We start from the raw sequence: 14065 nt of genomic DNA, 5'->3' as shown, positions 1-14065 counted from the left end.
TTGAGGAAGAGGAAGAGAAAGAGTTTACTTGCAAATAAAGATTATCTGGCAATATACATGGTGTTTGTTTCATAGATGCTCAATGGAGGCAACATTTTGTTTCTGTATATTTGTCTCTTCCTGCTAGTGCATATTTATAACCGACACAGGGAACTGAGACCCGGCAATAACTAGAAAATTTAACTAGTGTTCCGGTCGGACCGCCATCACCGGCCACTGACTCTGCTTAGCACCAAAATTCCGGAACTCAAAGGATCAGTCGGTGGCCCATACGTCGCCACCGGCATCCTCGCCGGTAGGCTCGGCAATGGCGCTTCAGAACGCAGCACGCTCACTGCTTGCCTGATGGATGGCCGCATGCTACGGTCAGGGTGCCCACACCAGAGCCCCAAGACCATCACACGCTCCATCTGCTCGCCATCGAACTCCCCCTTAAGCCGCTGATCGGCGGCGTTGAGGACTGATCCTCTGCTGTACAAGTCCCACACCCATTGGACCAGGTGGACGATATCACCGTCTTCTTGGATCAAAGTTGGCCGTCGCCCACAAGTGACTTCCAGGAGGACGACTCCATAGCTATACATGTCTGACTCGACGCTCGCCCTGCCGGCCAATACGGTCTCCGGATCTATATACCCCATCGTGCCGGCTATGCCGGTCGTGTGCGATCTCCGGCCGTCGTTGATGAGCCTTGCAAGGCCGAAATCGCCTAGCTTAGCAGTAAAAAACGCGTCCAACATGATGTTGCTTGGCTTGATGTCCCTGTGCACCACGCGCTGCTCCGTATCTTGGTGCAGGTACAGAAGCGCCAAACCTAGGCCGAGCACTATTTCATACCTAAAAATACTACTCCAGTTAATTAAGTAAAGAAGTGCCAAACCAATTTATTTTTCAAATGATTAAAAGTAAATATACCTAACCGGCCATGTCAGCACACAGTCTGGTCTGTAGAGATGAGTGTCGAGGCTGCCATTGTGCATCAGGTCGTAGACGAGGAGGAGCTCTTCGCCACCATGGCACCAGCCAATGAGTCGCACAAGGTTCCGGTGCCTAAGCCGACTAATGATTCGTACCTCCGAGATGAACTCCTTCCAGCCCTGCCGAGAGGTCTCAGACACCCTCTTGACAGCCACTTCGCGGTTCATGTCGCCCAGAAACCCTCGATACACAGACCCAAAGCCTCCTCTCCCGAGTGCCCTATCTTCGGAGAAGTTGTCGGTGGCGACCGTGAGCTCCTGGTAGGAAAATGGCCGGGGGTCACTGACTCCTTGCTCCAGCTCAGCCTCCACAAGTTCATCATGGAAGTGTGTCATTGCCTTTTTCGGCATCTGTTTGGTTGTCTTCGTCATGGTATTACGCCTTCTCCGCCGGTGTATGAGGAAGAGGGAAAAGATGCCGAGGGAAAAGATGCCGAGAGAAAAGCTGACGAGCAGGGGTAGTCTTCGTCGCTTCGAGCTTGAGACACCACGCAGGGGATGCACCTTCTCCATAGAAAAATGGGAACAACAAACAATAACAGTCGTCAAAGTTAAGTCTCTGAGATGTAGTGTAGTTTTTCTGCTACTGCAAGCTTGTTTCGAGGAATGGTTTTTCTAATTCTTAGTCGCCCTGCCTAAGTGGCTTTATTAATTTAAAGTCGGACGCGTCTAGCGTCTTCGTTCCAAAAAAAATAAATCTTAGTCGCTTCAGATATTCGAGGCGGCATCTTGATGTCTCATATGGAGATTCATTCAGGGATGAGCGCAAATCAAAACTAGATGAGACGGCTAGCATCATCGCTTAGATGTAAGTAACTCTTTAGCGGGCTAAGCTTTTTTGCGTTGTCATGGGGAGGAGCGCCTATAGTCAGCCCCCGGAAATGTAGCCATATCAACGAACCTCGTTAACAAATCTCGGTGTCAATGCCTCGTATAATTGTTTGGTCCTCGGATGATCGATGAATTGCCTCGGATTTATTCTGACATCGCCTATCGCAAGGACATGCGTACGCGAAAGGCCGCCGCGTTCTTCAACATGGAGCTAGGAGAAGCGTCGACCTGGGACTTCAACAATTATCGGTATCTTGACGCCTTCATTACAACGTCGTCGTCGGAGGAGGACACCGAGTCGGAGGAGGAGGAGGACAACGACGAGTAGTTGAACTATCTTTTTTTTATCTATCTATGCTAAGAACTATCGATGCTAAAACTAACTATGTATCGTTTTTAATTTATCTATGTATGCCTATCTATGAGTATCGAGTCGGAGTCGAAGGAGAAGACCACAAATATATCGCGTCTGCTAGAGCGGCGCGCACGCGCAATTTTTTGCAGAGGACGCGCAAAAACTGACTATTCCCGTTGGCGATGCTCTTATGAGACAAAGGGAGTAGGAGATTGGGGACAGCTCTTTTGGCCGATTCTTTTAGAATCTTGAGAATTGACCCTTCATTTATCTTCTTCCAGAATCTTAAACTCATATTTTTCTTGACGATCTTAATTGTTTCGTGTATTTATTTTTTGGCCAAGTGTGAACTGCTAGGTGATTGGATTATGTCACACATTTTTTTGTTTGCCAAGTGTGAACTGCTAGGTGATTGGATTATGTCACACATTTTTTTGTTTGCCAAGTGTGAACTATGGAGATTGGATTATGTCGCGCATGATCGACCTCAGGCACGACTTGTGAGTGCAGCTGACATGGTGCACAGCGGCACCTGGTCCCACCCAGCAACAGAACACGAGATCGTATGGCCTGCATATCGAATTTTTTTAAGCTCTCAAGACTCACCGAGGTAGCATCCGTCGCCGGCCGAGAAGCCGTCGCCCTCCATCCCCGCCGCGCACTCGCACCGGTGCCCCAACTCCCCGCCAGGCGTTTGTACGTCGGTGCACGTCGCGTTCGCCGCGCAACGCTCCACGCCGTCGGCGCACGTCCCGTTGAGCCACCAGCCGAGCTCGGCCTCGCCGAACTCCAGCGTAGCCGTCCCCTCCACCGTGAGCACCAACACCGTGGAGGTTAACACGTCGTCGCACTTTTGCTTCTCGACCTTCTCCCACAGAAGAAACTGGTCATGCACCGCCGCGGTGGAGTTTGCCGGACGGGAAGCGACGCACGCCACAGCGGCGGGCGAGGTGTCGTTGCCGAGGCCGACGCACTGCGCCGTGCGGAGCAGCCTGGACATGACGCCCATGGGCACGCTGCATCCGGCGGCCGCCGACGCGTTGATCCCGCTGCAGCCGCCGCGGAGGAAAAGACCGGTGCGAGACGACACGCCGTAGTTGCCCCCGGAGAGCACCCTCCTGGCCTCGGGGACGCTGCGGCTGCACGACGGCGGAAGGCCGACGACAACGGTGGAGGTGGTTGAGTTGAAGGCTATGACGCGGTACATGATGCCGTTGTCTCCTATGTATGGGAGGATCGGCGTGGAGATGCTGGCGTCGCACGACAGGACGATGGGGCAGCCGGGGGAGAATCCGAAAGGATATGGGACGGTGGTACCGCCGCACCGCCGGCTGCACAAGTCGCCGCCGCCGGAAGCTATGGCCGTGGAGTAGCTGGTTTCATGGGGAAGCAAGAAAACGAGGAGGAAGAGGAAGAGGAAGAAGTGATGCATATTGGATCTCTCGTGCTAGAACGAGATGGCACGGCGATGATGAAGTTGGTCTTCTAGGCGGGTCTTGTAGGCTTGTAGCCACAAATTTATACCGATTTTTTTTCCAGCTAGAAGTAGAAGGCGATCTTGACGCAGTGGATCGGTGTTTCATCCATACATTGATGGCGACGGATCTTGACGGCATGGCGCAGTGCAGATTCGGAGTTCGATGTGGGAGGATGGACTCGCGCAGGAGGACGACGCTGTCTGGCGTCGTGGTGACGTCGATGGCAGAGAGATCTGGCATGGTAGATGCAACAGTACAGCTCTAAAGATGGACTCGTGGCAGGTGGCTGCGGCGGCCTCATACCCGGCAGGCGTCCTGGTTGAGAAGTGCGCCGGACTGGTAGGTGCCCCATACCAGGCAGGCGTCCTGGTTGGAACCTCAGGTCTTAGATGTTTAGGTTTGGCTGCGATGTCTGTTTGGTATTAGGCCCAGACTATCAGCGCCCCTTCATCATTTGGATAGGCGTAGCGACAGTTGTTGCTTAGACGGTGGCTTTAGTCTTGCTGTTGTATTTCTTTGTAAGGTCTTGTGAGAATAATTAATAAAGTGACCGTATGCATCGCCCAGATGCAGAGGCCGGGGGTCATCCTTCTTTTTAAAAAAAAAAAGAAGTAGAAGGCGATCTTTCAGTTGATGAATAGTCGACCTGTGTCCTCAGAAATTTTAGACTAGGTAGGCAGAGTCAAGGTAACTTGGACTTCAGCAAGTTTGACAGACCGAAGAGCCGGCGCCCACTGCCCAGCGTCTTCTCCGGCATACGGCAGCGGCACATCGACGGGCAGGCGGGCAGCCTCCGGGTGCACATGATGGCCGGCCATGCCAATGCAGCAGCACAACCATCCCATATATATACGCAAGTTGTGCGTCCTAAGATTTAGCGCGCGCCAGAGATGAAATGACTTGGAGCTGCATGTCTCAAATTCTCGATCAAGCAAACTGTAAGCCTGACAAAGAAGACTCAACTCCAATTAATAGAGCTCCCTCCCACACGAAGGCAACAACAACTCAAGCGAAGCACGCCTCCTTCAGGCCGTGGAGGCCCTTTCCCCCTTGGCCCCCGCGTCGCTCCCGCAGGGGCGACTCGAGCGGCGCTAACCCTAGCCCGCCGCCGACCACCCCTCTCCCTCGCCACCACCGGAGGGGGTCGCCGAAATGTCGCGCGTCCGCCGGTGAGGGTGGTGGCGAGGATCTGTCCGCCCTGTCTCGCACAGGGGGCTTTGGAGCTGGGGCGGCGGCCTCGGGTGGTGAAGCGACGTCGACCTCAGCTAGCGGCTGTTGCTGGTGCTGGCCGTCCCCCTTGGCCGCGCGGGTGGCGAGGCGGCGGCGGGTGGTGGCTGTGGGGCGTGGTGGCCGCGGGGGCGTCCGCCCCGGATCTGACGCCTCTGCCCCCAACCCTTTCGGCCCCTGTCAGATCTGGTCTCCGGCCGCCCTAGGTCGCCGGCGCCGCGTCTATGGTCGGGGTGGGGGAGACGTGGGGCCTAGAGAAATTCAAGGTTGGCTCTGCTGGCCACGACGACAGCGATGCCTGAGGGCGCCATCTCCTACTTGTAGGCGCCGTCAAGGTTATCCCTTTCTCCCTTTGCCTCTCCCCTGCTCGTGTACCGGGGTGAAAACCCAAATCCCTCTGGATTGGGCGGCAGCTACGCTCGCGGTGACGTCACCTTCATGGAGGTGGCGCCTTCAGTGAGCATGGGGTGGTGGTGAGTTCGGTCTGGTTGGTGGGCGTTCGGCGGCGACATGGTTGGAGTTGGTGGTGTCTTGGTGGTTCCTTGTTCGCCTTTCTGCGGTCATGGCGCCGTCTGCAAGTTCGGTCATGTGGCTTCCCTCCATTGTTGCTCTGTCATCAGCAGCCCCACTGTGCATTTTGCTTCTCCTTGCGTGTAGGTTCCTTCCCAGTGCCATGTTTCCCTTTGTGGAGCTTGGCGACGCGTGTTGGTGGTGCTCTGGTATGGCTTTCTGGGTGGCAATGGCGTTGGTTGTACACCTTTGCTCTTGGGAGAGCGTTTGCATCGTCCGACGGATCGACACCTCGTGCCAGGCAAGGGGCTAGGGAGCCCCTTTCAGAGATGTAGGAGGTTGTCTCCGATTCGGCCGTAGCCCATGGAGCTGTCAGCGTTACTTTGACCAGCTAGTTGGGTCTCCTCAAAGCATGCTGGTGTCTCGGCGGGGTGGATTGCACTCGGTGGGGGGGCTTCATCGTCTTCAAGTTGTTCTTGTTCTTTAGATTCTTCATCTTTGCTTGTAGATGGTAGGAAGCCTATTAGCTGCTTGCACAGAACTCTGTACCCTTTCAGTTGTTTCTTTGTTTCGACTCTGTAAGTTGATGGTGCTGTAATCCTGACCGATTGATGGCTTCATTAATTCAAAGCCGGGCTCGACTTGAGCCTTCGTTCTAAAAAAAGAAACTCAACCGCAATCATGCTTAAATCATACCTGCACACAAAACTGATTGAATTTCATTCTCATCTGAATCGAATGAAAAAGTAGCCATGCCATCATCGTCAATTGGTGCAGAACTGCAGATGCATGCATTTTTTTGATTTCTGAAGTAGCTCAAATTTTGTCCGAGCTTGGTTCAGTCCAAGCATACATTAAACGTCCAAAGTGATTTTATTAGTACTTGGAAATTTCTGAAATGATCTTACAGGCCCAGATCGGCGATGCAGTTGTCTCATCTAGTCAGACTTTGTCTCGCGCCAAATGAGTCGAGCCGGCCTCCACGAAGCCGCTGGGCACCGCAGAACCAAAAGAATCATCAACAGATAAGGTTTCATGAGGAAGCAAGAAACAGATAGGAAGAGGAAGAAGTGGTGCATTTTTCGATAAAGGGCGCTTTTATTATCTCAAAATGTAGCATCAAAGTGATACAAAGCATTAAGAGTATCACCCGGCCTCTGCATAACTAGGATGCACACAGCCAAACACCAGTAGTCTGATAAGTAGAAAGATAAAAGACCGACAATTCGGCAACAGTAGAGTCTATAGACCGACACTATGCCTATGTCGAAAGAGATGGTGGACCGAGCCGGAGATTATGCTGCCATCCATGTTGGGTAAAAACCTCCGTAGCCACCTGCTCCAACAGCGTACACACCGCCTTGAACAACGGTTGGTACTCCGCTCGTTGTAGCGTACACCACGTACGAAGCGAGTGCGTACAACGGAAAATAACCTGCAAAGGCAAAACAGTTTTGTCATTAAAAACAACATCATTTCTACATAGCCAAAGCGACCATAGTAAGGCATACGCTCCCACCCTTATTAGCGTTTTGTACCTATTTGAAATACCGTCCAGCCAATGACCAAAAATATTGGCAACACTTGTGGGTGGATACAAATTTGACGCTATTTGGATGGCTGACCACGTAGAACGCGCAAACTTACAGTGAAAAAAGAGGTGTTTAATTGTCTCGTCGTGAGTACAAAAACAACACTTCTTACTTCCCGACCAGTTGCGTCTTGCGAGGTTGTCTTTTGTTAGCACAACTCCCCTACGGAGATACCACATGAATATTTTGACTTTAAGTGGTACCTTCGCTTTCCAAATTATTTTGTTATTTCTCACCGGTACCTCAGAATGCGAGAGTGCACGATACATAGAGTCTACTGTGAAAGACCCCGATGTAGTAAGGTTCCAGCGAAACACATCACGACCTTGTGTCAGGATAATCGAATCCAGACGGGACAATAGATTATTCCATGACATAAGTCGGGTGCCAATCAAATCCCGCCTAAACGAAATATTTGGCGGGGATGAGCTGAGCACTTGCGCAATAGTATTATTCTTATCGCGTGCAATGTTGTATAGGGCTGGGTATTGTTCTCGGAGGCTAGCATTGCCTAGCCAGATGTCTTCCCAAAAACGAATCTCCGACCCGTCCTTTATCGCGAAAGACCCAAAGCGAAAGAGATGTTTCTTTGCCGCCATTAGGCCGGCCCAAAAGTGTGAGTCTCCAGTTTTCCAATATACCTGAGACACCGCCTTTTGGCCTATATACTTATTGCGCAGCATGGTTTGCCAAACACCATCCTCAGTAAGAAGTTTGAACAACCATTTACTAAGTAGGGCCTCATTCTTGACCTGCAGGTCATGAATACCGAGGCCGCCCTGGTCTTTCGGCCTACAAACCACACTCCATTTGGCCAGCCTATATTTTTTCTTTTCACCATCTCCTTGCCAAAAGAACCTGGACCTAAAATAGTCCAGTCTTTGCAAGACCCCTTTTGGGAGCTGGAAGAATGAAAGCATATAGAGAACCATATTTGTGAGGACAGAGTTTATTAAAACCAGTCGTCCTCCAACCGAGAGCAACTTGCCTTTCCAGCTGCTCAAGCGTTTCTCTAGCCGCTCCTCTACATGCTTCCACTCCGCAATGGTGAGACGCCGATAGTGAATTGGTATTCCCAAATATTTGATTGGGAATTGTCCATGTGCACAACCAAAAAGGTCAGCATAATCGGCCGCTGCCTCAACGGCTTCTCCAAAGCAGAACAATTCACTTTTATGGAAGTTAATCTTAAGACCCGACATTTGCTCAAACGCTGACAGCAGAAGTTTCAGGTTTCTAGCCTTGTCTAGGTCATGTTCCATAAAGAGAATTGTGTCATCGGCATATTGCAGAACAGAGAGACCACCATCCACTAGATGTGGCACTACTCCTGTAATTTGCCCGTCCTGCTTGGCGCGCTCAATCAGAATAGCCAACATGTCAGCCACAATGTTAAATAACATTGGGGATATGGCATCACCCTGTCGTAGTCCTTTTTTTGTCTGAAAATAATGGCCGACATCATCATTGACTTTGATGGCCACACTACCTCCAGTTACAAAATTGTGGATCCACTTGCACCATTTATCGGAGAAGCCTTTCATCCTTAGGGCCTGTTGGAGGAAAGACCATTTGACCTTGTCATAGGCTTTTTCAAAGTCTATTTTGAATACTACTCCACTCATGTTTTTCCGGTGCATCTCATGGACGGTCTCATGCAGGATTACTACGCCATCGAGTATGTTCCTTCCTTGCATGAAAGCTGTTTGAGATGGCCGAACAACATGGTCAGCTACCGAGTTTAATCTATTCGTCGCCACTTTGGTGAAAATCTTGAAGCTGACATTAAGGAGGCATATGGGTCTGAACTGTTGAATCCGTTCGGCCTCCTTAATCTTCGGCAACAAGACAATCTCGCCAAAATTAAGTCTGAATAGGTCAAGTTGGTCGGCATGAAAACAATTGAACAACTCCAAAAGGTCGGACTTGATGATATCCCAGAAATTCTGATAGAATTCTGTGGGGAAGCCATCAGGGCCTGGAGCTTTGTTATGTTCCATTTGGAACACCGCAGCTCGTACCTCCTCTTCTGAGAATGGTGCCGTTAGGATATCGTTTTCATCTGCTGTGACATGTGGAATATCATCTATTCGGGTTTCATCAAGGGTGAAATTCCCTTCAGTCGGCGCTCCGAAAAGAGATTTGTAGTATTTGGTGATATACTTTTTGAGCTCCTCCTGACCTTCGATCCTCCCCTCATCTTGTTGGAGACTGTAAATACATTTCTTCCTATGCCGCCCATTGGCGATCAATTGGAAGTATCTTGTATTACTATCACCCATTAAAATGAAATCAGCTTTGGATCTCTGGTAGTATTTGATCTCCTCTTCTCGCAATAGACGGGCAACCATCTCATTAGATTGATTTTTCAATTCAATCTCTTGCTGAGACAATGTGCGCGTCTCTGCAATTTTGTCGAGGTCATCAATGATGGTACAGAGCCTTTGTTTTTCTTTTTTATATATTCCGTTGGTGTGTTTTGCCCATCCAGAGAGGTGTCGCCTCATGGCTCTTATTTTAAAGATCCATCGTTGAATAGGTGTACGACCAACAGCGGGCCTCTCCCAAACATTCTTGATCATGTCTACGAATCCGTCCCTATTCAGCCATCCCAATTCAAATTTGAAAGGGCGTCGGGTGGCTGGGTTCGTAGAGTTAGAATCCAGAATGATGGGTGCATGATCCGATAAGGCCTCGATACGCTCTAGGGCTCGCACGGTTACCAGAGGGAATTTTAGTTCCCATTCGGTATCCATTAGTACCCTATCGAGCTTCTCGTATGTCGGCACAGATCGGTTGTTCGCCCAAGTGAACTGACGCCCCGACATACTGGCCTCCCGAAGATCCAAACTGTCTATCACAGCATTGAATAGGAAAGGCCAATGAGTGTCGAAGCGGTCATTATTTTTCTCTTCCTGGTACCTCAGAATGTTAAAGTCCCCCCCAATAAGCATTGGGTACGGGTTATTCTTAGCCAGGTTAACCAATTCCCGAAGGAAAGCAGATTTATGCTCATCTTGGGCAGCCCCATAGACAGCGACAAGAGTCCATGTAAAGTTGTCAGCTCTATTCCGCAGGTGAAATTTTATATGAAATTCACCGATCGAAAAAGCCAACAAGTCCATGGTTGTTGTCATTATCCCAAGAAGGATTCCTCCAGATCTTCCACGAGCTGGTAGACTATGCCATGCGTAGTCGAAACCACCTGATAGGTGATCGAGGACATGTGGGCGAAAGTCGCACTTGCCAGCCTCAGAAATTGCCACAAAATCCAAACCGTGTTCCCGGACACAATCACTGACGTGTTTATGTTTAGCCAAGTCTGAGAGACCTCTGCTATTCCAAAACATGCCTCTCATGTGGAAACTTGTGTTTGTGTTGAACTCTTCGCCTTCTTGGGCGGTTTTTGTTTCTTTTTAGAGGAGTGCGATTTAGATTTCCGCGAAGACGCCATGAAGTCACAAAACATGGACCCAGGTCTTGCATCATCCAATCCAACCTCCGTAACCTCACCAACCAAGTGGGATATAAGCGGGCCATCATATTTGGCATCCGCTTCATCCTCCTCCTCGGTTTCGGGGTCAGGTATGGTGATTTTACATTTCGGAGAAACCTTTAAGCGGTCGATCTCCATATGTTTAAGCACCCGTACCGACAAATTAATTTCATTATCATTATTTCCCATAGATACACCGACTTTATTTAAACTGGTAGAAATATGGTTGTCGGACAAAGAGAGAGATGACTGAGCAGACGAGGTACCTGTCATGGGGTCCAAATTCCTCGAAGCCTGGAGACGCATTGCCTTCGCAAGAGAGTGCTCATCAGTCGAGGAAGAACCATCAACATTGAGGGAGTGACGGTTACTACGTCGCAGGGGTGTAGCCAACCCTCCGGACGTAGTCCCCGTCAAAGTCTTCGACGGAGTAGTTGATGTAGTCCTCTGCAAAGCAGGCGTCGTCCGAAGCGTCCCAAGGGTTGGTGAAGAGGGAGGCGTCGTGGCTCCCATCCGAACGCCCGCATCAGATGCCGAAGAAGATCCTCTAGCACGATCCGCCGCTGGGCCAAGTGGCACCATGGCAACGGCCGCACGAACTGGAGACTCCATCATTGGCGATGTCTTGGATTCCCGCACGCCAACCGAAGCAGGAAGTATCGCATGCGCTGCTGGGGTCAAGGTTGGCTGTAGCGGCGTCAAAGCCGGGGTAGCACCATGCACAGTACTGTGTGCGTTTGGTGTCGTGGCCAGATGCACGGCCGACTGTGCGTGCCCAGCAACACAGACAGAAATTGCCGCGGTTGGCTGCGCCGGTGGCCCGTGAACAACTGTTGTTGCCTTCACGTGAGCAGCCGAGTCGTTTCCAGCATCCGTTACATGCATAGTGGTGCACCTTGTGGACCCGCCCTTCTCCAACTCGTCTTGCATTGGTATGCATGCATCCATGGACTCCTGCACCACCGGTACGTGTATGTGTGTATCCATATTCTCTGGCATACTCACAACAGATGACTCAAGAGTAGCAGTATGCACTATTTGTTGTGTAGACTGTATGGGGACTGCAGCACTTACTTGAGACCCCGACGCCGAATTTTGATCAACAGCTTGGATGCATTTTGACCTCTTGTTAGCATCCCTATCAGGCATATCCTCATCTCGGTTAGCGCCGTCATCATGTCCATTATCATGGTTTTCCCAAATCCGGGGAATAAAATCAACGTCGGGAACAAAATCTTCCTCCTCCAGTACAAACCGAAATGCATACCCATTAAGCTTTATATAGACATCCGAGGAGACCGAGGCTTCATCAGAACCATCTTTTTTGGAGAAAATATCCAAAGAGTGGACCGCCACCTGGATGCGCACAATACCATGACGGCGCAAACAAACCAAGTCAACGTCTTGCGTGGCGCCAATGACTGATCCTACCGCCCACAAACCAAGAAAATGGCGGAGAGGTGGTGGGACACCGGTGACATGTACCCAAACAAGTTGCAAAGGGAGAATCGATGAAACCTCTTCAACTTTCCATTCACTAAAAGCAATCTTCACGTCTTGTGATTTGACATTATACTCAAAAGCTGACACGCGCTTCAAAACCTCCACGGACGGGAAACAAACTAAGAAAGCATTGTCTCCATGGGGTACGGCTTCCCACTTCCAAGATGCCTGAACCGATGCGATCTTGGCGATCTCTACCTCAACCACAGCAGCGGACAGAGACCCACCGGAGATCGTAACCAAAGCAGTCGGCAGGGTTGGAGGTGCAAGGTGCTCCTTGAATAGCAAGTCCGGCAACTGCAGGAACATAGCGTTAACTAAACCACATCCACCGAGCGACGCGGTAGGCCTCGGTTGCTTAAGCACATGGCACCGATGCAAAGGGTGCTTGTAATTGTCGCAAATATGACAGAAATGAATCGCCGTGCAGTCCTTGGAAAGATGATCATCTGAACGACATTTGAAACACCAAAGACCAGTTCGGTTTCCTTTCGGCCCACGTCCAGTGGCTTCAGCGGAGGGCACAACCATCGGAGCAGTGTCTCGAGCCTCAGGAACATGCTTGGTGGGGGCGGGCACCGTAGCAGGCGGCGGGAATATCGGTGGAGGTCGCGCAGCCGAGGGGACGGCACCGGCAGTAGCGGCTTCACGGCGCCCCCCCTTGCGCTTGGTCTTATTGCGGCGAGCAGTAGCGTCCGGCGCAGTCTTGTTGCCGGCCCCAAAGACAACCGGTGCCGGCGCAGTCGGAGCAGCCCGCTGTCCGGAAGGATGGGCAGACGATGACGAAGCACCAAAACGGAAGGGTCCGGCAGCAGCACCAAAGCCGGCGGGTGGCCCGGGGTTCGGCGTCGCAACTCCGGCCAGAGGAGGCCCCTTAGGCGCGTTGCCGTTCCGGCCAGCCATGAGCTGCGGCGAAGGCCGGCGCAGGGCAGCAGCGTACGTTGGCGGCGCAGTCCGAGAGTACGCGCAGACGGAGGCAGTATTAGGGCGTAGATGCGTTTGGCGAAGAAATACGTCGGCCCTTCTGATAGTACGTCCCAAACGAGCAGCATGGCCCTTGCTGGGCCCTTCCGCATGCAAAAGGCCCATGGGACGAAGCGTTGTTTGACCGGATGCATGATCGTTGCATGCATGCGCTGCCGCGAGCGTTACGGCGCCTTGACATTGCTCCGCCGAAGATGACGGATCGGCCAGCGCATCCGGCATGAATGCGGCCAGCGCCACCGGCGGCGTGATCCGCGGACGGGGGAGTGGCCCTCTCCAAGGCTTGATGCATACCCCTCGGCGCTGCCTTGGTGTCGCCGGCGATGGCTTTGGCGATTTCGGCGCTCCATCTGGCCGAGCGGACGGCTCATGAGACGAACCCAGGCACTCCTGGCCGGCCGATGTCTCCGGGGACGCGGAACCCCGACGTTCCCATACTCGCGACGCCGGCGTCGGAAAACCGACGTCGTTCCAAAATTCCTGCACTAGCTCCTCTTTTGATTTCTTCCGGCAAGACACGGAGGTCCAAGGACCGCCCTCTTCATCAAGATCTGCTTGGGAAAGGACCATATTTGCCGCCTGGACCGCCACCCCCTCCGCTTCAGGCAGATCGGCGACTTCGTCCATGGCCAGGGGCTCAAAACGTGATCCCGCAGCAGGCGACTTTGCCGCCGAACCACAGCTAGGATCAATGGCCCCCGGCGCCAAGGTGAGTCTGCGCCGCGCCGGGAACAGCCGGTGGCCAACGCGAATGAGGCAGTCCAATAGCACCATCTCAGTTCCAGGCGAGATCCATTCCTTCTTTCGCAGCAGTCTTCCCTCTACGATCTTCCCTCCATCATCCCGTAGGAAGAAAAAGTTGTGTGGCTGGTCGAGGAAGAGGGTTCCGGGGCGCCAGTCCGTCCTGCCGTCTAGAGGAGCCGACGAGAACGTCGCCGACCACCGCAGGGGCGGGGGTGGCTCCGGGGGTGGCATCTTCAGAATTAGATGCTAATGTTCGCGCATACCCTCTCACCCAGAATCTTTGTGTGACGGCTGCCTACCGCCCTGTTAGAGAGCTCATTCAGAAAGAAGTGGTGCATAGGGACATCAAGCCAGGTGCAAGAAACTGA

General features: G+C 52.0%; 1 protein-coding gene and 1 pseudogene across 1 annotated transcript; both read right to left on the bottom strand.

Moving 5' to 3' along the window:
• Positions 1 to 50: 50 nt before the first annotated feature.
• On the bottom strand, positions 51 to 3601 carry LOC123110428 (L-type lectin-domain containing receptor kinase IX.1-like; annotated as a pseudogene).
• A 2952-nt stretch (positions 3602 to 6553) lies between these two features.
• On the bottom strand, positions 6554 to 13928 carry LOC123110425 (uncharacterized). Its single transcript, XM_044530926.1, has 2 exons — positions 10733 to 13928; positions 6554 to 6813 (listed from the first exon to the last, which is right to left on the bottom strand). Exons 1-2 carry the CDS (start codon positions 13926 to 13928, stop codon positions 6674 to 6676), a joined length of 3336 nt encoding a protein of 1111 aa, XP_044386861.1. The 3' UTR covers positions 6554 to 6673.
• Positions 13929 to 14065: the final 137 nt, after the last annotated feature.

Source organism: Triticum aestivum, chromosome 5B (assembly GCF_018294505.1).
Source record: "Triticum aestivum cultivar Chinese Spring chromosome 5B, IWGSC CS RefSeq v2.1, whole genome shotgun sequence".
NCBI classification, from domain to species: domain Eukaryota; kingdom Viridiplantae; phylum Streptophyta; class Magnoliopsida; order Poales; family Poaceae; genus Triticum; species Triticum aestivum.
This window is presented reverse-complemented; position numbering and strand designations above follow the sequence as displayed.